This window comes from Cebus imitator, unplaced genomic scaffold, assembly GCF_001604975.1.
Source record: "Cebus imitator isolate Cc_AM_T3 unplaced genomic scaffold, Cebus_imitator-1.0 Scaffold171, whole genome shotgun sequence".
Taxonomy (NCBI): domain Eukaryota; kingdom Metazoa; phylum Chordata; class Mammalia; order Primates; family Cebidae; genus Cebus; species Cebus imitator.
Window position 1 is genome coordinate 1,034,227 of NW_016107486.1, and position 15,999 is coordinate 1,050,225.

Below are 15,999 nucleotides of genomic sequence, written 5' to 3' on the forward strand. Positions count from 1 at the left end.
AAAAAAAAAAAAAAAATGTTCATGGGCTAGTCAGTTTCGGTTCTCGTACCCACGGCCACATGATGTTAATTATTCAGGAGTATATATTAGAAATGCTTTGTGCTTTCACATTTTTGTTATATACAGACTTTTTATATGGTATCAATTTATGCAAAAACATAAATAAGAAACTTTAACGTTTACAAATATACAGCCACTTGTTAGCTGAGATACTTCAAAAAGCAGTATCCAAAAAGTAGTAGTAGTGATAGTCCAAAACCCACTTATAATGACAAATAAAATGTCTTACATTAATGAATGATATAATAACATAAATCTTAATAAAACCCACTGAGTTGTATAAAACCAATATTCTTTGCATATTCTTTTGTATATTTAATTGTTCTCTAAAAAGCTAACTAAATGGTGAGAAATAATCCAAGGAATTTCAGAACTGACGTATTTATCTGGGCATATTATGACACGCAGATGTATGGGTAGCAAATGCTATAATTTTTAAAAATAGAGGTTCCCTGTTTTATAAGGAATGCTAATTTATGTAGAAAATAGCAATATAGTAGGAATACAGTATTATAGATTGGTAATCAGGAAATTTGAATTCTAGGTTCTAACTAAGCACTACTACTAAGGAATTGTGCCAAATATTTTCTTAGCCTCTCTGGATCTCAGACTATTAAAAAAATGGAAGTGGGAGGGTTGATTTTGCATTTCATTCAAGAAATTATGATTTGGTTCACACGAACAAAGGCTTTTACCCAAGAATACATATATAAAATATCTACATGTCTACATGTTAATGTCTATTAAAACAGAGGATTATAAATCATTAGGCACTGAAAATTCAAATTTAAAAATTTAAGTGCAATATAAACAAATACTTTTTTAAAAAAAGTTAAAGACAGACCAAAAATAAGGAATCATTATAAGTGTTAATGAAAGCATAATCACAACAGGAAACCACACAGCTAATTAAGTCCCAGTTTTTGCCTCAAAAATATTTTAAATTAATGCTTCCTCTATTTTAGAATGTTAACTAATACCCTGCAGGAACATTAGAAACATGATACTAGAAAATTAACACAAAGTTACTAATTGATTGAAATTAAGCACACTCCATTCAGGAAATCCAAAATCAAATTATTTTCATAAGGTACAAATCTATGAAAATGTTCAAAGATGGGATCCTAAACTGAAAGTGTAGGACTATAAAATGTGTAAAGATCGCATCGAAGTGGTTACAACATTTCTACTTTTGTCCTTTATGAAGTTCCCTTGGCAATAAAGAAATCATAAAAGTGTTATGTAACTCTATCTTCAAATTTTTAAAGTCAAATATAAAAGTGAAGAAGGGAGAGAGGAGGCCCCAAAACTTAGGGCTGCCCAACAAATATATTCCTTAGATAGTAGAATTCTGTATTCAGAGAGGGAAAACCTTATACTCAAACAAGCTGTAAATAAATAGGTCTTTGATAATGGACTTTTAAGTCACTCACCAAGAGAATCAAAGAATTTTAATAGAACTGTACTAAGGTTTTTTTCTTAGAGAATATAAAACATGGGGTACCTATTCATTTGCCAAGACCACAATATAATTTTTTCAGTCCCCAAACTAATTTTATAGATCAAACAGATTTGATTTAAGGTGAAACCTTACTCCTGAAAATTATGAAGCACAAAATATCAATTAAGATCTTCAAATAGGCCATCAAATTTGTTTTTTAAAAAAAATTCTTACTGTAATGAAGTCATTCCCTTTAACCATTCTTCCTTGGTAAAAAATCCCATGCTTTCAGCCTCCAATTTCCACGCTAAAACTAACATAATAATCTGGAAAGAACAGAACATAAAGGATAGGGGAAAAGTCAGCATAGAGATAATCATGTCTGTATTTATCATGGAGAGCAATTTTTACATAACTACTTCCATCCTTCAACTATTAAAGAGTACAACCTCTGGAATTAACTATATATAAAGAAATTGAGATGTGCCAATTTCTTAAAAGTAAAAAGTTCCAACAGTTTCTGAAGGTAGAATCTCTTATTCTATTACATAAAAAATTCGTATCAAGAAAGAACACATTTGCCCAACTGAAGCTGATTAAAAATACCCTAATGCAAATTTACAATATTAAACATGAAGAAATAAAATCTTCATAAAAGATTAAAGTGTCCCAATTTTTAGAAATTTACGAATATGCTATACCCCACTTTTATGCCATTCTACTTAGAAATAAAACATACATTTTCAGGTTCAACACCAATGTCTTCACAAAATTTTTCCATTCCTTCTGGCCCTACAACTTCATCAGGACCTTCAAAGACAAAAATAATTTACATATTTTGTTATAATATCAACATAAAATATAAACCACCATGCTAAAGGTACCCATGAATACACCATAATATTTTGCAAATCATTAAATTTGAATTTTGGCATAGCTTTGATAAGTATAAATATTTGCTACAAGATTTAAATTTAAAATTTGTGAAGTATTCTTTGAACACCACATTACAATATGAAATTAAGAAAATTTAAAAAGCAGCAAAGAAATACTCCATTTGTATCAATCATGAGTTAGTACAAAAAGTCAAACCTATCCATTAAAAAAAACATTTACTGAGCGCCTACTCTGAATAAAATTTTTGACAATGCATGAATATGAAAAAACATAAGGCAGCTGGAGCTTCTTAATCTAGATTGTCAGAACCAACAGAAAGTTCATACAGTAATCAGAAAGGGAATATGTTCACTTTTAAAACAGGCCATTTATTACCCTTTTGAAATATACTCAAATATAATTTATTTACTGAAAAATATAAACATATTTTGAAAATAATGACTTATGGAAATTACTACATTCCATTTCCAGAAAGAGCTATTTTTCTTATCATCTTGGTTCTAAAACAGACAGTAAGTATTAATGTCATCTTAAGGTAGAAACAAAAGTTTAATCTTTCAATTAGCTACTATCTATCATTTGTCCAAAAATTAATTACTGGTATCTAAATTGTTCCTTATTTTATGCCCTTAGTAACCTTAATAAGTCAATACATCAATTATCATTTTTCCAAAATGTTACCAGATTCCCAAAATATAGTAATTACATCATCACTAGATCTCTTTTCTGACGAGATAAGACTAAAAAAGAAATTTTGTAATAATACGAGAGAAATGTGTTTACCATATGGGATTTTGAAAATATAACCTTGAAATGTAATTCTTTAATAGTCAAGAGAAGCCTATATTTTCCTTTATAAAGGGTGAAAATCCTCGAGCTTTATAAACCAGACTAGACCAACGCTGTTCAGGTAGCTTTGATGGCACCATCTATAGGTTACAAGCACAATGCAAAGTCAATACATTCTCACTGCCTGAGATCCAGGCTGCTAAGATGACATTAATACATAGTCTGAAACTAAAACCGCTGTGAAGTTTTTTGTGTAACATGGTAAATGTGATTGGGTTTAAATAAGTACTAACAATACATTCATGTGTTAAAAGGTGAAGGGGGTGATAATTATAGGACACTTTCTCTTCCTTATATACTTGGAGAATTGTTTAAATGAGAATGTGTTAATTTTGTAATTTAAAAGGCATACATATACAATAAAGGTGTTAAAAATGTGTAACTGAGTATTCTTATATATGACAAAGAAATAAAAAATCAGATTTAAAAATTTTAGGGGGCCAGTCGTGATGGTTCATGCCTGTAATCCCAGCACTTTTAGAGGCCAAGGTGGGAGTATCATTTGAGCCCAGGAGTTCCAGACGAACCTGGACAACATAGGGAGACCTCGTCTCTAGGGAAGAAAAATAGCCAAGTGTGGTGGTGCCAGTCTGTGGTCCCAGCTACCCAGGAGACAGAGGTGGGAGGATTGCTTGAGCCCAGGAGTTTGAGGCTACTCCTCGTGAGCCATGATCTTGCCACTGCACTCCAGCCTGGGCAAGAGCAAGGCCCTGTCTCAAAAAAAAATAAACAATTAAAAATTAAGGGAAAAGACAAATGGTTTTTTTTTAAAGCCATGATGAGAATATATTGTAAATTTTTCAAAAGCATCAAGAAAACAAACTTGGTCTCAAAGTTGCCATTAGTGACTAGAAGAGAAAGCTGAAGAAGATGTCAAGAAGTATCAGTATAGGCCAGGCACAGTGGTTCATGCCTGTAATCCCAGCACTTTGGGAGGCAAAGGCGGGTTGATCACGAGGTCAGAAGTTCAAGAGCAGCCTGGCCAAGATGGTGAAACCCTGTTTCTACTAAAACTACAAAAAGTAGCCAGTCCCAGTGGCAGGCGCCTGTAACCCCAGCTACTTGGGAGGCTGAAGAAGGAGAATTGCTTGAACCCGTGCAGCAGAGGTTGCAGTGAGCCAAGATGGTGCCACTGCACTCCAGCCTGGCCAACAGAGTGAGACTCCGTCTCAAAAGAAAAAAAAAAAAAGAGAAAGAAATATCAGTATAGCACCCCTAGAAACTGGAGGATTACTTGATGATTACAAATTAAAATTTGGTCAGAATCAAGTCAAATGAGATTACATAGAGATATAATACCTTATAACTTAGACAAGGTCTGTAAATGTTAACTGACTTAGTCAAAGCAATGCAAATAGTAACGGATCTAAGTCTAAAGCAAGGTCTGAAACCAATGTGCTTTCCCCAGACTACAAAATGTTAATCCTTCCAATAATATTACTTCCAATCTTTCTAATAAAACTACTGTCTGGGTAAAACCTCTGGAGCTAAATTTAATTAACTTTTCTGGATAATTCGGTTTCCACTCAACTGAAGAGGCTATAGAAATAATTTTGTTCATTCTACTAGTTCACTTCACTCTACCAGCTAGGTACTATCTTAGGACTATGCAATTCCAACCTTATTTTTTGACTCTATGAGACTTTAAAACTGCCCTTTCACTTTCCATGTTTTTAATTACCATAGGCCAGTATATTATTGAATCATTATTAATTTAAATATCACTCAAGAATGAGAGGTCTTGTGAAAGAACAAAACCAACAGCCTTATCACACATGATATAATACCATAGTAACAAGTTTAGTGATATTTTCAAAACTAAAAGAAAAACATCATCAATTTTCTGATTTCTTTATAACCATAAAGAAATCTTCCCAGCTGTATCTGCAAGGCCTAACACCATGCCAGCCATAACAGATGCTTAGGGGGGAAAAAACACACTCAGTGACACAGCGCCTTCAACATGAGCTCCATAAGAGTAGTGAATTTTGGAACATTGTAAAAAACAGACGAGTAAATCTGATGCGGTAATGCTAAACTAATATTTGAGTTCTGACTATATACCAGGTATTGTGCTAAGGGCTTTACATGTATTATTCTCAGTAGGCACAATTATTGCCTTCATTTTAATAAGGACATTCCTATTTCAAGACAGAACAGTTACTGTTTATTTGGCAAACAAATGGTTCCTCCCTAATCAGGTACAAAGTGGTCTCCACAGAGAGACCTATCTGAAGTCCATCTAACCCTTCCTTATTCTCTATACCTCACCATATTTATCCTTATAATGCTCCACAATCTGTACTTATCTTGCCTACATACCTGTTTACTGTCTTCCTCACTAGAAGGCAAGTCCCCCAAGGGCAGGGATCTCGTCTGACTTGCTCAGCACTATACATCCAGCACTCAGCACAATGCCTGACTCAAAACAAGTACTCAATATTTTATTGAATGGTTAACACAAGTTAACCAAGAGTACCAATATTTTCTTTGCAAAAGTGAAAGTTTAAATAAAAAATAAACATAAAATAATGTTTATAACTATATATAATTACAAACATTATAAATTTAAATTAAAAATGCATAAAAGCACAGTAGTTAAAAGCATGGACTTTAGAATCAGAAGGACCTGGGTTTGAATTCTGGCTTCTGTCATTATATGATCTGGGGCAAATTAATTAATCTAAGTCTCCATTTTCTCATCTATAAAATGAGGATATGGCCAGGCACGGTAGCTCATGCCTGCAATCCCACCACTTAGGGAAGCTGAAGCAGATAGAGCACTTGAGCCTAGGAGTTCAAGACCAGCCTGGGCAACATGGTGAAACCCCATCTCTACAAAAAATTTAAAAAATTAGCTGGCAGTGGTGGCACATGCCTATACTCCCACATACTAGGAAGGCTGAGGTGGGAGGATAGGCTGAGGTGGGAGGATCGCCTGAGCCCAGGAGCTCAAGGCTGCAGTGAGCCATGATCACAACACTACACTCCAACCTGAGACAGAGTGAGACCCTGTCTCAAAAACTAAAGTTGGGATGGAAGTGGTGATAATACTACCTACTTAATAGAGCAGTCACAAGAAAAAATATATACTTAAGACAATTCCTGGAATAACAGCAATTATTATTTTGGCTATTAAAAATGCTAATACAGTAAACAAATGTTTAATTAGAATCTTATGCTACCTAGAAAAGTTCCTAGTTGAGGCAAATATTTTATATTTCTATGGTGTCTAGTAACCTTTAGTTATAAGTGAAATAAGATGAGTGATCTTTTGATTCTGTAACATGCATACCAGTAAAACTGGCATTTGGAATAATGGGTCAACATTTTAAATGGAGGTCAGTAAGAAATGAATTTCCTTTATTTAAATTGGGTTAGTGGTTGTCTTGGGATGCCAGTAATAGCATTTATTTCTGGTCTAGAAAGAATCGGTTCTGCTACTAAACAATTTTAAAACTGTACTTTTGGGATCACTCAGCCGATCCCAACAATGAAGTTACTGCCCCTCTTTCAAAATAGTCTCACATTCCATACAGTTAGCCTAAAGTTAATATCTCAAGTTCAAAGTACACCACTTTAGACCTTAATGTGGATGAGAACTACATACAAGGCAATAGCTACATATACACTTTTATTTTAAACAAAATTTGGAGACTGATGGTGATAAAAGGAAGGGGAAAAACCCCACAAAAAAAAAAAAGAGAAGATGTAAAAAAAAAAAAAAAAAAAAAAAAGGAAACAGGAAAAAGAAGAAAAAGAAAAGCAAAGCTTTAAACTCAGTTAACTCCAAAATAAAAAAACTATTCTAAGGGGAAAAATATTTCATATATGCTTATGAGAAAGTTAGTATAAATGGAAAATAAGTGTTCTTTTGCATATATTTGCTTAACTCTTCAGCTTCATCTCTGGCTGGCTTTGACTTTCACCTCTAAAACACAACCCCACCCTGGGCCTAGGGCTCTTCATCTACCACTTACAGGACTCAGCTGACGTTAAGTTAGTGCCTCTAGAAAACTCCCATGACACTTTAAAAGCTGGGTTATATATTCCTCCTATGAACTCTCACAGTGTATCTTCTGAATACAGTATTTATCACATTGTATTAATATCAGTCTATTTATTTTCTTACTTACCCTTGCATCTCTAGTGGAAGTGGATTGTTAAATGATAATTATGAAAAGGTAAATGTGTTGTCTAACTATAACTGAGGGGTTTAAATCTTTTACTATGTCTCCTTAAAAGTTTCAGAATTAGTTCAGAAAAATTTCCAAAAAGAATATTAAATAGAAATGTTTTATGGTATACTTTGTGTTTTCCACAATATCAAATACAAAAAATGTTTTATTGTGTACCTTTTATTTTCCAGAATACTACTTTAGCCAATGAATGTAAATAAGTGAATCTGTCTTTGTTTACATATGAAAGTAAATAAGTGAATCTGTCTTTGTTTACATATTTTATTTTAGTAAATGAGTTTCTTCCCTCCCAGTAAATATGTACTGAATATGTATTTTAAAGAAATATCAGCCTAAATTGGCAACAAATTTTTAGCCTACCCACAATCTTTAGTCCTGACCCTGATCCCAGTACACAGCACTAATACATAGCAAGCCTGTAACAGATAATTTGTTAAATGAGTAAGCCAAAGAAACTTTTTAAAGCATATGACTGATATCTTCTTATATTAATTTCATTACCTGCATATTCATAAAACCAAGCCAGGCACTTCTTGCTTGAAAAATGTTCCTCTCCACTTATTAGTCTAGCAGGGGGTTGGGATCTGCAATAGCTTAGAAAACACACACATGCCTAAGATTTTTATCACATCTCAACTCTTAGTGAAAAAGTAAGTTCAAAATTAACTACTTCAATTCATTTTAAAGCATTTTTTTCTCTTTGGTTGGCATTATTGGAAAAAAAAATTGAAGTTGTTAAGTAATTGCAACTTGAAACAGTAATCTATACATAAGAATTATCAGCTAACAAAACCCAAACACCTCTTTATTCAGTATCAAAATTCAAAAATATCAGTAAGTTATTTCCCCACATTTTACAAGACTACAAAGAAGTTCAACTTAGTAGTTGGGAATGTATAAATCTTTATTGTGATTCTACTACTGATTTGTATAGAAATTCTATTTGTGCGTAATCGATGCATATTTTAAAACAACCTCTTACAAAGTATATTTTGATACTTAGTGAATCAGTATTGCAAAATAAAATGTTTTAGTAAGAGTTGTTTTATCATCTAAGATTAAAAAGATTTTTAAAGATAAATGATGACTTAAGATTTCAGGGTATATTAAATTTCACAGATTAAAAACAACAACAAAAAAACCCTAAAAGTTAATAATAGTCGAAATAATAGGACAAGACTATTTAATCCCAGCTTCTGCCCATTCTGTTTTATTTTTTTCATAAAATAATTTTCATTGTTTTTCATAAAATAACTAAAATTTGGTAAGTTCAAAATGGCCTCTAGGATTCAATGACCTTCAGAGAAACTATTTTCAAGTAACTCAAATAATTACCCTTCCACGATGATATAGAAATGCTAGAACTTCTGTAATTGAGTAAAGTAAGAGTATCATATTTAAAAATTTAAATGGATTGTGCAAAGTATCACCTGAGTTCTAGTAATACTGCCTGCTCAGCTATCTTAACATACTTTGCTGAAATAATTTTGATATATTTACTTAAGATGGCCATGAGATAGAGTAATACAAAAACGAATAATAATTTGCCTATATCTCATAAAAATATGAGCTACTAAAGTAACCATGTCAAATTCTAATGTTAGCTAACAAGGGGTATAGGAAAAGTGTATCATCTTTCACATTAATAGCCCAAGAAATACTCCTTAGACTCCTTTACCAAAACACAGTAATGAGGGGAAAAAGTCGCCCAGTTACAAAAAAGAAGATGCAGACTAGGTAAGTCACCTAATTCACAGTTGAAGCAGATCTCTCTTTACGGAGAGCTCTATCATTATACTGTCTTCTTTTAATAGCAGCATCTAAAGTTGTTATATCAAGTGCCAGCTATTGATGAAAAGGCAGCTAATATGGGTATTTTTTAAAAAAGCACTTCTCGGCCGGGCGCAGTGGCTCACGCCTGTAATCCCAGCACTTTGGAAGGCCGAAGCGGGCGGATCACGAGGTCAGGAGTTCAAGACCAGCCTGGCCAACATAGAAAAACAGTCTCTACTAAAAATACAAAAAATTAGCCGGACGTGGTGGCGGGCGCTTGTAATCCCAGCTACTCGGGAGGCTGAGACAGGAGAATCGCTTGAACCCAGGAGGCAGAGGTTGCAGTGAGAGGATCACGCCACTGTACTCCAGGCTGGGCGACAGTGCAAGACTCTCGCTCTCAAATTAAAAAAAAAAAATTATCACACCAAAATTGCAATTATTTTTTGTAGCATATAATTTTGCTGTGATGCCTCCATGATATGCTACAAAGGGATCAAAGAGCTACAACTACATAGTTCTGCCTTGTCTTCTTACCAAGAGGACACACAGTACAAGAGCTCACAAATTATTAAATTTATACTGAGAGCTAACAGCGTCCTGAAGGCTAGAAGACAAAACGCATGCAGGGCCTTTCCAACTCTGCACACTGGGACTTGGCATAGGTGAGGCACTGTACTTCCAGAAATTGGGGCTCCAGCAATTTAAAAGGCCTCCTGCTGGACCTTCCGGGTTAGGCCACTCCAAATACTAAATATGGATGCCAATTATAGCATACAAGTTTTCCTTTCTACCATTCCCAAGATAGTTGTCAAGATTCCTTATGTTCTGCTTTCTTCACACTCTACAAAGAAATTCTAGAAGTGACCCTTCCGCGGATCTGTACTCACTTCTAAGTCTAGAAAAAGGCAGAGGAGCGATAAGGGAGTAGTAGACTGGGGGTCGGTTGGGGGCAGGGGAGTTGAAGCGCAATTTACATATGCATTTGTTCCCCACCCGGCAGGGCACGTAGACTCATAACGTGGGCGGCTCTTCTAGTCTCTCCATAATCGCCAGCGTGCACACACTCGAACACGAGGTCGGGTCGGGCGCGGAGACTCGCGGTGTTCGGCACCTACCGCCTATCTCGATCAAAGGGGCCTCACCTGTCTCCAGCCCCAGCCCGGTAGGCCGGGCCCGACTCCTTTTCCTCCCGTTGTCCAGCAAAGGAGGGAGGAGGAAAGCTCGAAGGGTGGGGGGAGATGGTACCTGGAGATTTTACACTTTTTGAGGCCTCCGTCTTCCGCTACTGCTGCTGCCACCCCAGGGGATTTTCTCTTCTTCTTCACCGGCATCTTCCGCCCTCCCCGGCAGGGTGGGCAGGGGAGCCGGGGAAGGGGGTCCCTGTCGGCTGGAAGCCCCTCAGCTCTGGCACCCAGTTCCCAGAAACAGCAGCAAGCGGAGGGGCAGAGTCGCCAGCCCGCACTGGCGCGGCCCAGCCCGGCCGCCGCCCGCTCCCAAGTATCCTCGTCGTCTTTCTCTGTCCGGGACAGGGCTGGCTCCTCGCCGGTGGACACTGCGGTTCGTTCTCACCGGGAGGAGATAACGCGGAGAGCGCGGCAGCTCCACCAGTCACAGAAAGCAGGAGGCTCAGCCTAACCCGGAGGCGAATCGCTGAGGATCGGAAGTGACGCAATCGCGGAGCCGGTCCCCGGGAGGGGCGTGGTTCCGGTTGGCCTCTGCCAGCCGTAGGTAGGCCGGGCAGAGTGAAGCTGTGTGACTCCCGCAACTGCGACCGCCCGCAGGACTCTGTATCCTGTCTAGGATATCCTCACCTTTCTCATGAAGCTTCTACCGCACTCTGATGCTGGCAGTCACCGCCAAAAAAATGAAACTACTAGTACTCTGCAGTTGACGTTAAAAATAACCTGGTAAAGAAACCAACTTCCACTTCTGAGCTCTTCCACACGATAACCTCACCTGAAGTGTTCGGACGCCTTAAATGCATTGTCACCCTGTGTCCTGCGTGTTTCCTTTATGGGCCTACGATCAACCTCCCACTCTCCCTTCTCCCTTTTCCCGACCTCTGTTGATCACTTTATCCTGTATTGAAACTTGGCTCTACCATTATTTCCACAGAGCTCACCTCTCTGACAAGAGACAGTAGGTGACCGCGACTTAGTGTTGGGGGACAGTTCTAAGGAGCCTTCCCCTACACCTTACTACCTAAAACACACTCTAAACTATTCACCTCCACTTAGATGGAATTACTGTTTTTAAATAATGATTATTAGCGGGGTGCTGTGATTCACGCCTGGAGGCCAAAGTGGGTGGATCACAAGGTCAGGAGTTCGAGACCAGCCTGACCAACATGGTGAAACCCCGTCTCTACTAAAAATACACAAAAATTAGCCGGACATGGATGGTGTCGAGTGCCTGTAATTCCAGCTACTCAGGAGTCCGCGGCAGGAGAATTACTTGAACTCGGGAGGTGGAGGTTACAGTGCGCTGAGATTGCGCCACTGCACTCCAGCTTGAGCAACAGAGTGAGACGTCCTCTCAACAACAACAAAAAAGATTATTGTATGTAAAGACATAGTAGAAAGTCACTAATAATTCTGTTTTGTAAAATAAATTTATCTCTGCAAAACAACTGTGATGGGACAAGACTAAAAGTCTTTAAATTGAGTAACAGTTGAAGTGGTTGCTATGAAACTGCCTTCACGATGGCACCCTAATCAGGCCAATCAGAATATCATATTTCCTTAATGTCATTAATTGGTCCAGGATGTACACATACCCAAGCCAGGCCAATGACTGCCAATAACGTAAAATTGAACCACCAGGAAGCAATTTTATTTTCTATGGATTTGAACCAGAGAAGCCATGGAGAATGAAGCCAAAACTCAAAAGAGACCAGTATGAAGCAGAAAGATAGAAAAACCAGGATGTGATTACACGATATGAGCCCAAAATCCATGATATGACCTGGAATTTTCAGTTATACGAGTCAATAAATTTATTTTGCATATTTAGTTCTCTATTACTCAAAATCAAAAGAATGTCAACACATTTAAAAATGCATGTGGCCAAAAAACCAAAACAAAACAAGACAAAACAAAATCAAATCAGAATCAGTTAAAGTCTCTAAATAGAACTACCATCTACAAAAAATAGAGGACAGAGGAACATGTTAAATACCCAATGCAATCAACAATATCTAGATTGTCAGGGAAATCTACAGGACAAATGACCTAGATTCTGCAACAAATTATTAGGATGAGAGGAGAGAGAAGGAAATTAAAAGAGACTTAAAGGATATGTGAATCATTTTGAGTATGCAGTTCTTATTTGATTTTGATTCACACAAACAATTTAAACTATATTATAACATCTATGTGGCAATCAGAGATGTTAATACTAGCTGGATATTTGATGAAATTCTAGAACATGTAAAACTTATAGCAATGGCATATCAGTGACACTTGGGGCAGGGATGGAGTGAGTCAGGGGGAAAAGTGACTGCAAAGAAAACCCAAAGGAAACTTTTGGGTAATGAACATATTTTATGCCTTGACTGAGGTAATAATATATATACTTGTAAAAATTCTTTGAATTGTATACTTAAAAATGGATATTTTAATGAATATTCTTCCTCAATAAAGTTTATATAAAATGTGCAAAACAAAACACAAAATGAAACAAATGATAGTGACAAAACTATTAGCAATAGCCAAGCTTATTTCTTCAAGAAGTGAGCTGCAAAAGCAAAACAGCCCTTTTTCCCAAGGAGGACCAAGGAAATGGAATAAAACCGAAAGGATGGAAAGAAAGATCTCCCAGGATGATGTTAAAGATCTCCCAGGATGATGATGTTAAAGATCTCCCAGGATGATCTCCCTTTAACATCATCTCTCTACCAGAGAGTAGAGTCAAGGCCTGATCAAAGAGTAGGGAATTTCATAATGCCTGTCTTGCAGGCTACCAGCATTGCTATAGGCCAATGCCCACTGCACATCTTCTGGGTTTTTTTTTAAATAGAAATTTTTTATTGTGATTATTGTATCCCTTCTTCACCATTATTTATTGGGTGAGAGTGGGAAACAGATTATTGCTTCTTATAAGTTCATAGGCCATTGGTCCATAAGAATCACTCTCAAACTAAGGAAGCCCCCACTATACCTGGAGATCCTAGACATTGAGCTGAATGCAGTAACTAGATAGCAGCCTACTTGTACCCAAAGAATAATCTGAAGAAAAGACAAAAGGCTGGATCTATGTGTGATATTCATTTAGTGGATCTATTAAAAAAATATTTAATGATCACTTCAACCAGAAGCTTTACTGGGCTTAAGAATATAAAAGGCAAGGCCGGGCGCGGTGGCTCAAGCCTGTAATCCCTGCACTTTGGGAGGCTGAGGCGGGTGGATCACGAGGTCAAGAGATCGAGACCATCCTGGTCAACATGGTGAAACCCCGTCTCTACTAAAAAAAAAAATACAAAAAATTAGCTGGGCATGGTGGCACGTGCCTGTAATCCCAGCTACTCAGGAGGCTGAGGCAGGAGAATTGCCTGAACCCAGGAGGCAGAGGTTGCAGTGAGCCAAGATCGCGCCATTGCACTCCAGCCTAGGTAACAAGAGCGAAACTCCGTCTCAAAAAAAAAAAAAAAAAGAAGAAGAAGAAGAACCAAGAATATAAAAGGCAGACATGACTCCTGCAATCATGGAGCTGCCAGTCTGGAAGGAGAAATACAGTCATGCGCCATATTACAACATTTTGGTCAGGTTGTGTATAGGTGATGATAGTCCCTTAAGATTATAATAGTGTATTTTTACTCTACCTTTTCTATGTTTAGATATGTTGAGATACACAAATAATTGTGTTAAAATTGCCTACAGTATTTAGTACAGTAGCATGCCGTACAGGTTTTAGCCTAGGACCTATAGGCTATGTCATATAGCCTAGCATGTAAGTTTGTATAAGCACACTCTATGGTGTTTACACAGTGATGAAGCCTCCTAATGACACATTTCTTGGAATATATTCCTCTTAACAAGAAATGTATGACTATATATGTATGCTATTTGCATTTAAGAGAATTTTATGAATAGGAATTAGGGTTCATAATCTATGCTTGTCAATGATATCAAAGGGATGGCAATTTCTGGGTCGTGTAGACCATTCATATCCATCTACTTCTTTATTCTCTTGTCTGGTCAGTACCTACTGCTACTGCCAAACCTCCGTTTCCCAAAGTCGGCTTTTCATTATCCCAATTACTCTCACAAAGGGGCATATTGATAGCCTTGCTACCTATGAGAAGTATAGAAATGCCTAGTTATATGGATTTAATATTTTCTGCTGCTCATACATAGTGAATGATTTTGCATGAAAAGATACCTATAATACAGAAACAGATTATGACAGAGTACTGTGGTTCTCTGTCATGCAGTAGAATTTTTTAAATGAAAGTAATGACAAGGAGGGGAGGGATGAAGTAGTCACCTGAAGCAGAAGTGTGTTCTAGTTTCAGATCCAAAGAAGACGCTAGGTGACTTTAGGAAAGGCACATAATTTCCTTTATCTTTCATCTTATCCTACTATAATACAGAAGGATGTAGGGGAAAAAAACAACAAAAATAATACTTATGCTTAATAGGGAAGTAATTAAGCAAGAGGACCGAGACCCAGTTCTATTATCTATTTGGCATCTTGGTCATATACACATTCCTTAGCTTTTGGGAGTTATAAAAAAAAAAAGCCATGAAAAAGATTTGTTAAAATAGTTATATCTCTGTAAAGGTAGCCAAAAATAGTACTCTCAGATGTGTTAATTTATATATTCCATATATAGTTTAGTTTTTCTTAACACCTTTTTAAAATAGGACTTTCCCACTTACCAGAATAACAAGCAACACAGACATTAAGTGATTTATGGGATGCCACATGTTATTGTAGTCCTGGATCTGTGCAGATGCTCTCCCTTCTGTATATTAATGTTGATTTTTAAAATAACCTTGCAGTTTAAAATTTTGTGAAATGTTTTCATGCACATAAATCTAAAGAAAGATAACTCTAAGGAATAGCAGAAATGGGATTTCAAGACAGGAATTTTGTTTGTTTGTTTGTTTTGGCATTTCAGTAAAGCCTACAAGAACTCCGTGTGTTTTAGAGAGGCCCAGAGATGCAGAACTATGTAACACATGATACTTAGCCCCCATACCATAAAGGTGTGTGCTAGACCACATCAATTTTAGCTTGTCTGTGAGTGTGGTTCACTCTGGGATCTAGACTGAGGGAGTAGTCACTACCTAGAACACTGTCATCATGACAGAGGGAAAGAAAAACATGGAAAACCCCATGCTGCCTGTAGAGGATTCTGCCCTGAAGTGACACATTAATCCTGTTCAAGTCATATGGCTACACCTGAGGTCATGAGGGCAGGAATGTGTAATCCTCCTGCAGAGAGAAACACCAAGTAAAGGTAAATACAGCCTACTATAGTAAGAGATTAGACTGAAATTTTATTCAAAGCATAGGGAAAAATGAATTCACAGAGCAGTTTAAAGAAGCAGTAGGAAAAAGCATAAGATTGGTTTCTGCTTATACCTCACTGTGGCAGACTATATTCTTCAAAGGTGGTCACAGCAATATCTCTCATTCCACATATTCTAGAAACTTACTATCAAAAAGTGAAGTCTAGGCCGGGCGCGGTGGCTCAAGCCTGTAATCCCAGCACTTTGGGAGGCCGAGGCGGGTGGATCACAAGGTCAAGAGATCGAGACCATCCTGGTCAAC

General features: G+C 37.0%; 1 protein-coding gene across 6 annotated transcripts in view; it reads right to left on the reverse strand.

The window, feature by feature from the left end:
• The window catches only part of DCUN1D5 (defective in cullin neddylation 1 domain containing 5), a 27,776-nt gene extending 16,885 nt beyond the window's left edge, over nt 1-10,891 (reverse strand). Inside the window, exons 1-4 of one of the 6 annotated variants that reach the window (XM_017544774.2) lie at nt 10,468-10,891; nt 7,948-8,039; nt 2,241-2,311; nt 1,736-1,827 (exon numbers count right to left, since the gene is read on the reverse strand). In XM_017544774.2, coding sequence (XP_017400263.1) covers nt 1,736-1,827; nt 2,241-2,311; nt 7,948-8,039; nt 10,468-10,553 — 341 coding nt within the window. In that variant the 5' untranslated portion in view covers nt 10,554-10,891. Of the gene's footprint in view, nt 1-1,735; nt 1,828-2,240; nt 2,312-7,947; nt 8,040-10,013; nt 10,101-10,364 lie in introns of those variants that run through there. The other 5 variants (XM_017544776.2, XM_017544775.2, XM_017544778.2 and 2 more) reach the window with 5 other exon arrangements.
• Between the last annotated feature and the right edge of the window lie 5,108 nt (nt 10,892-15,999).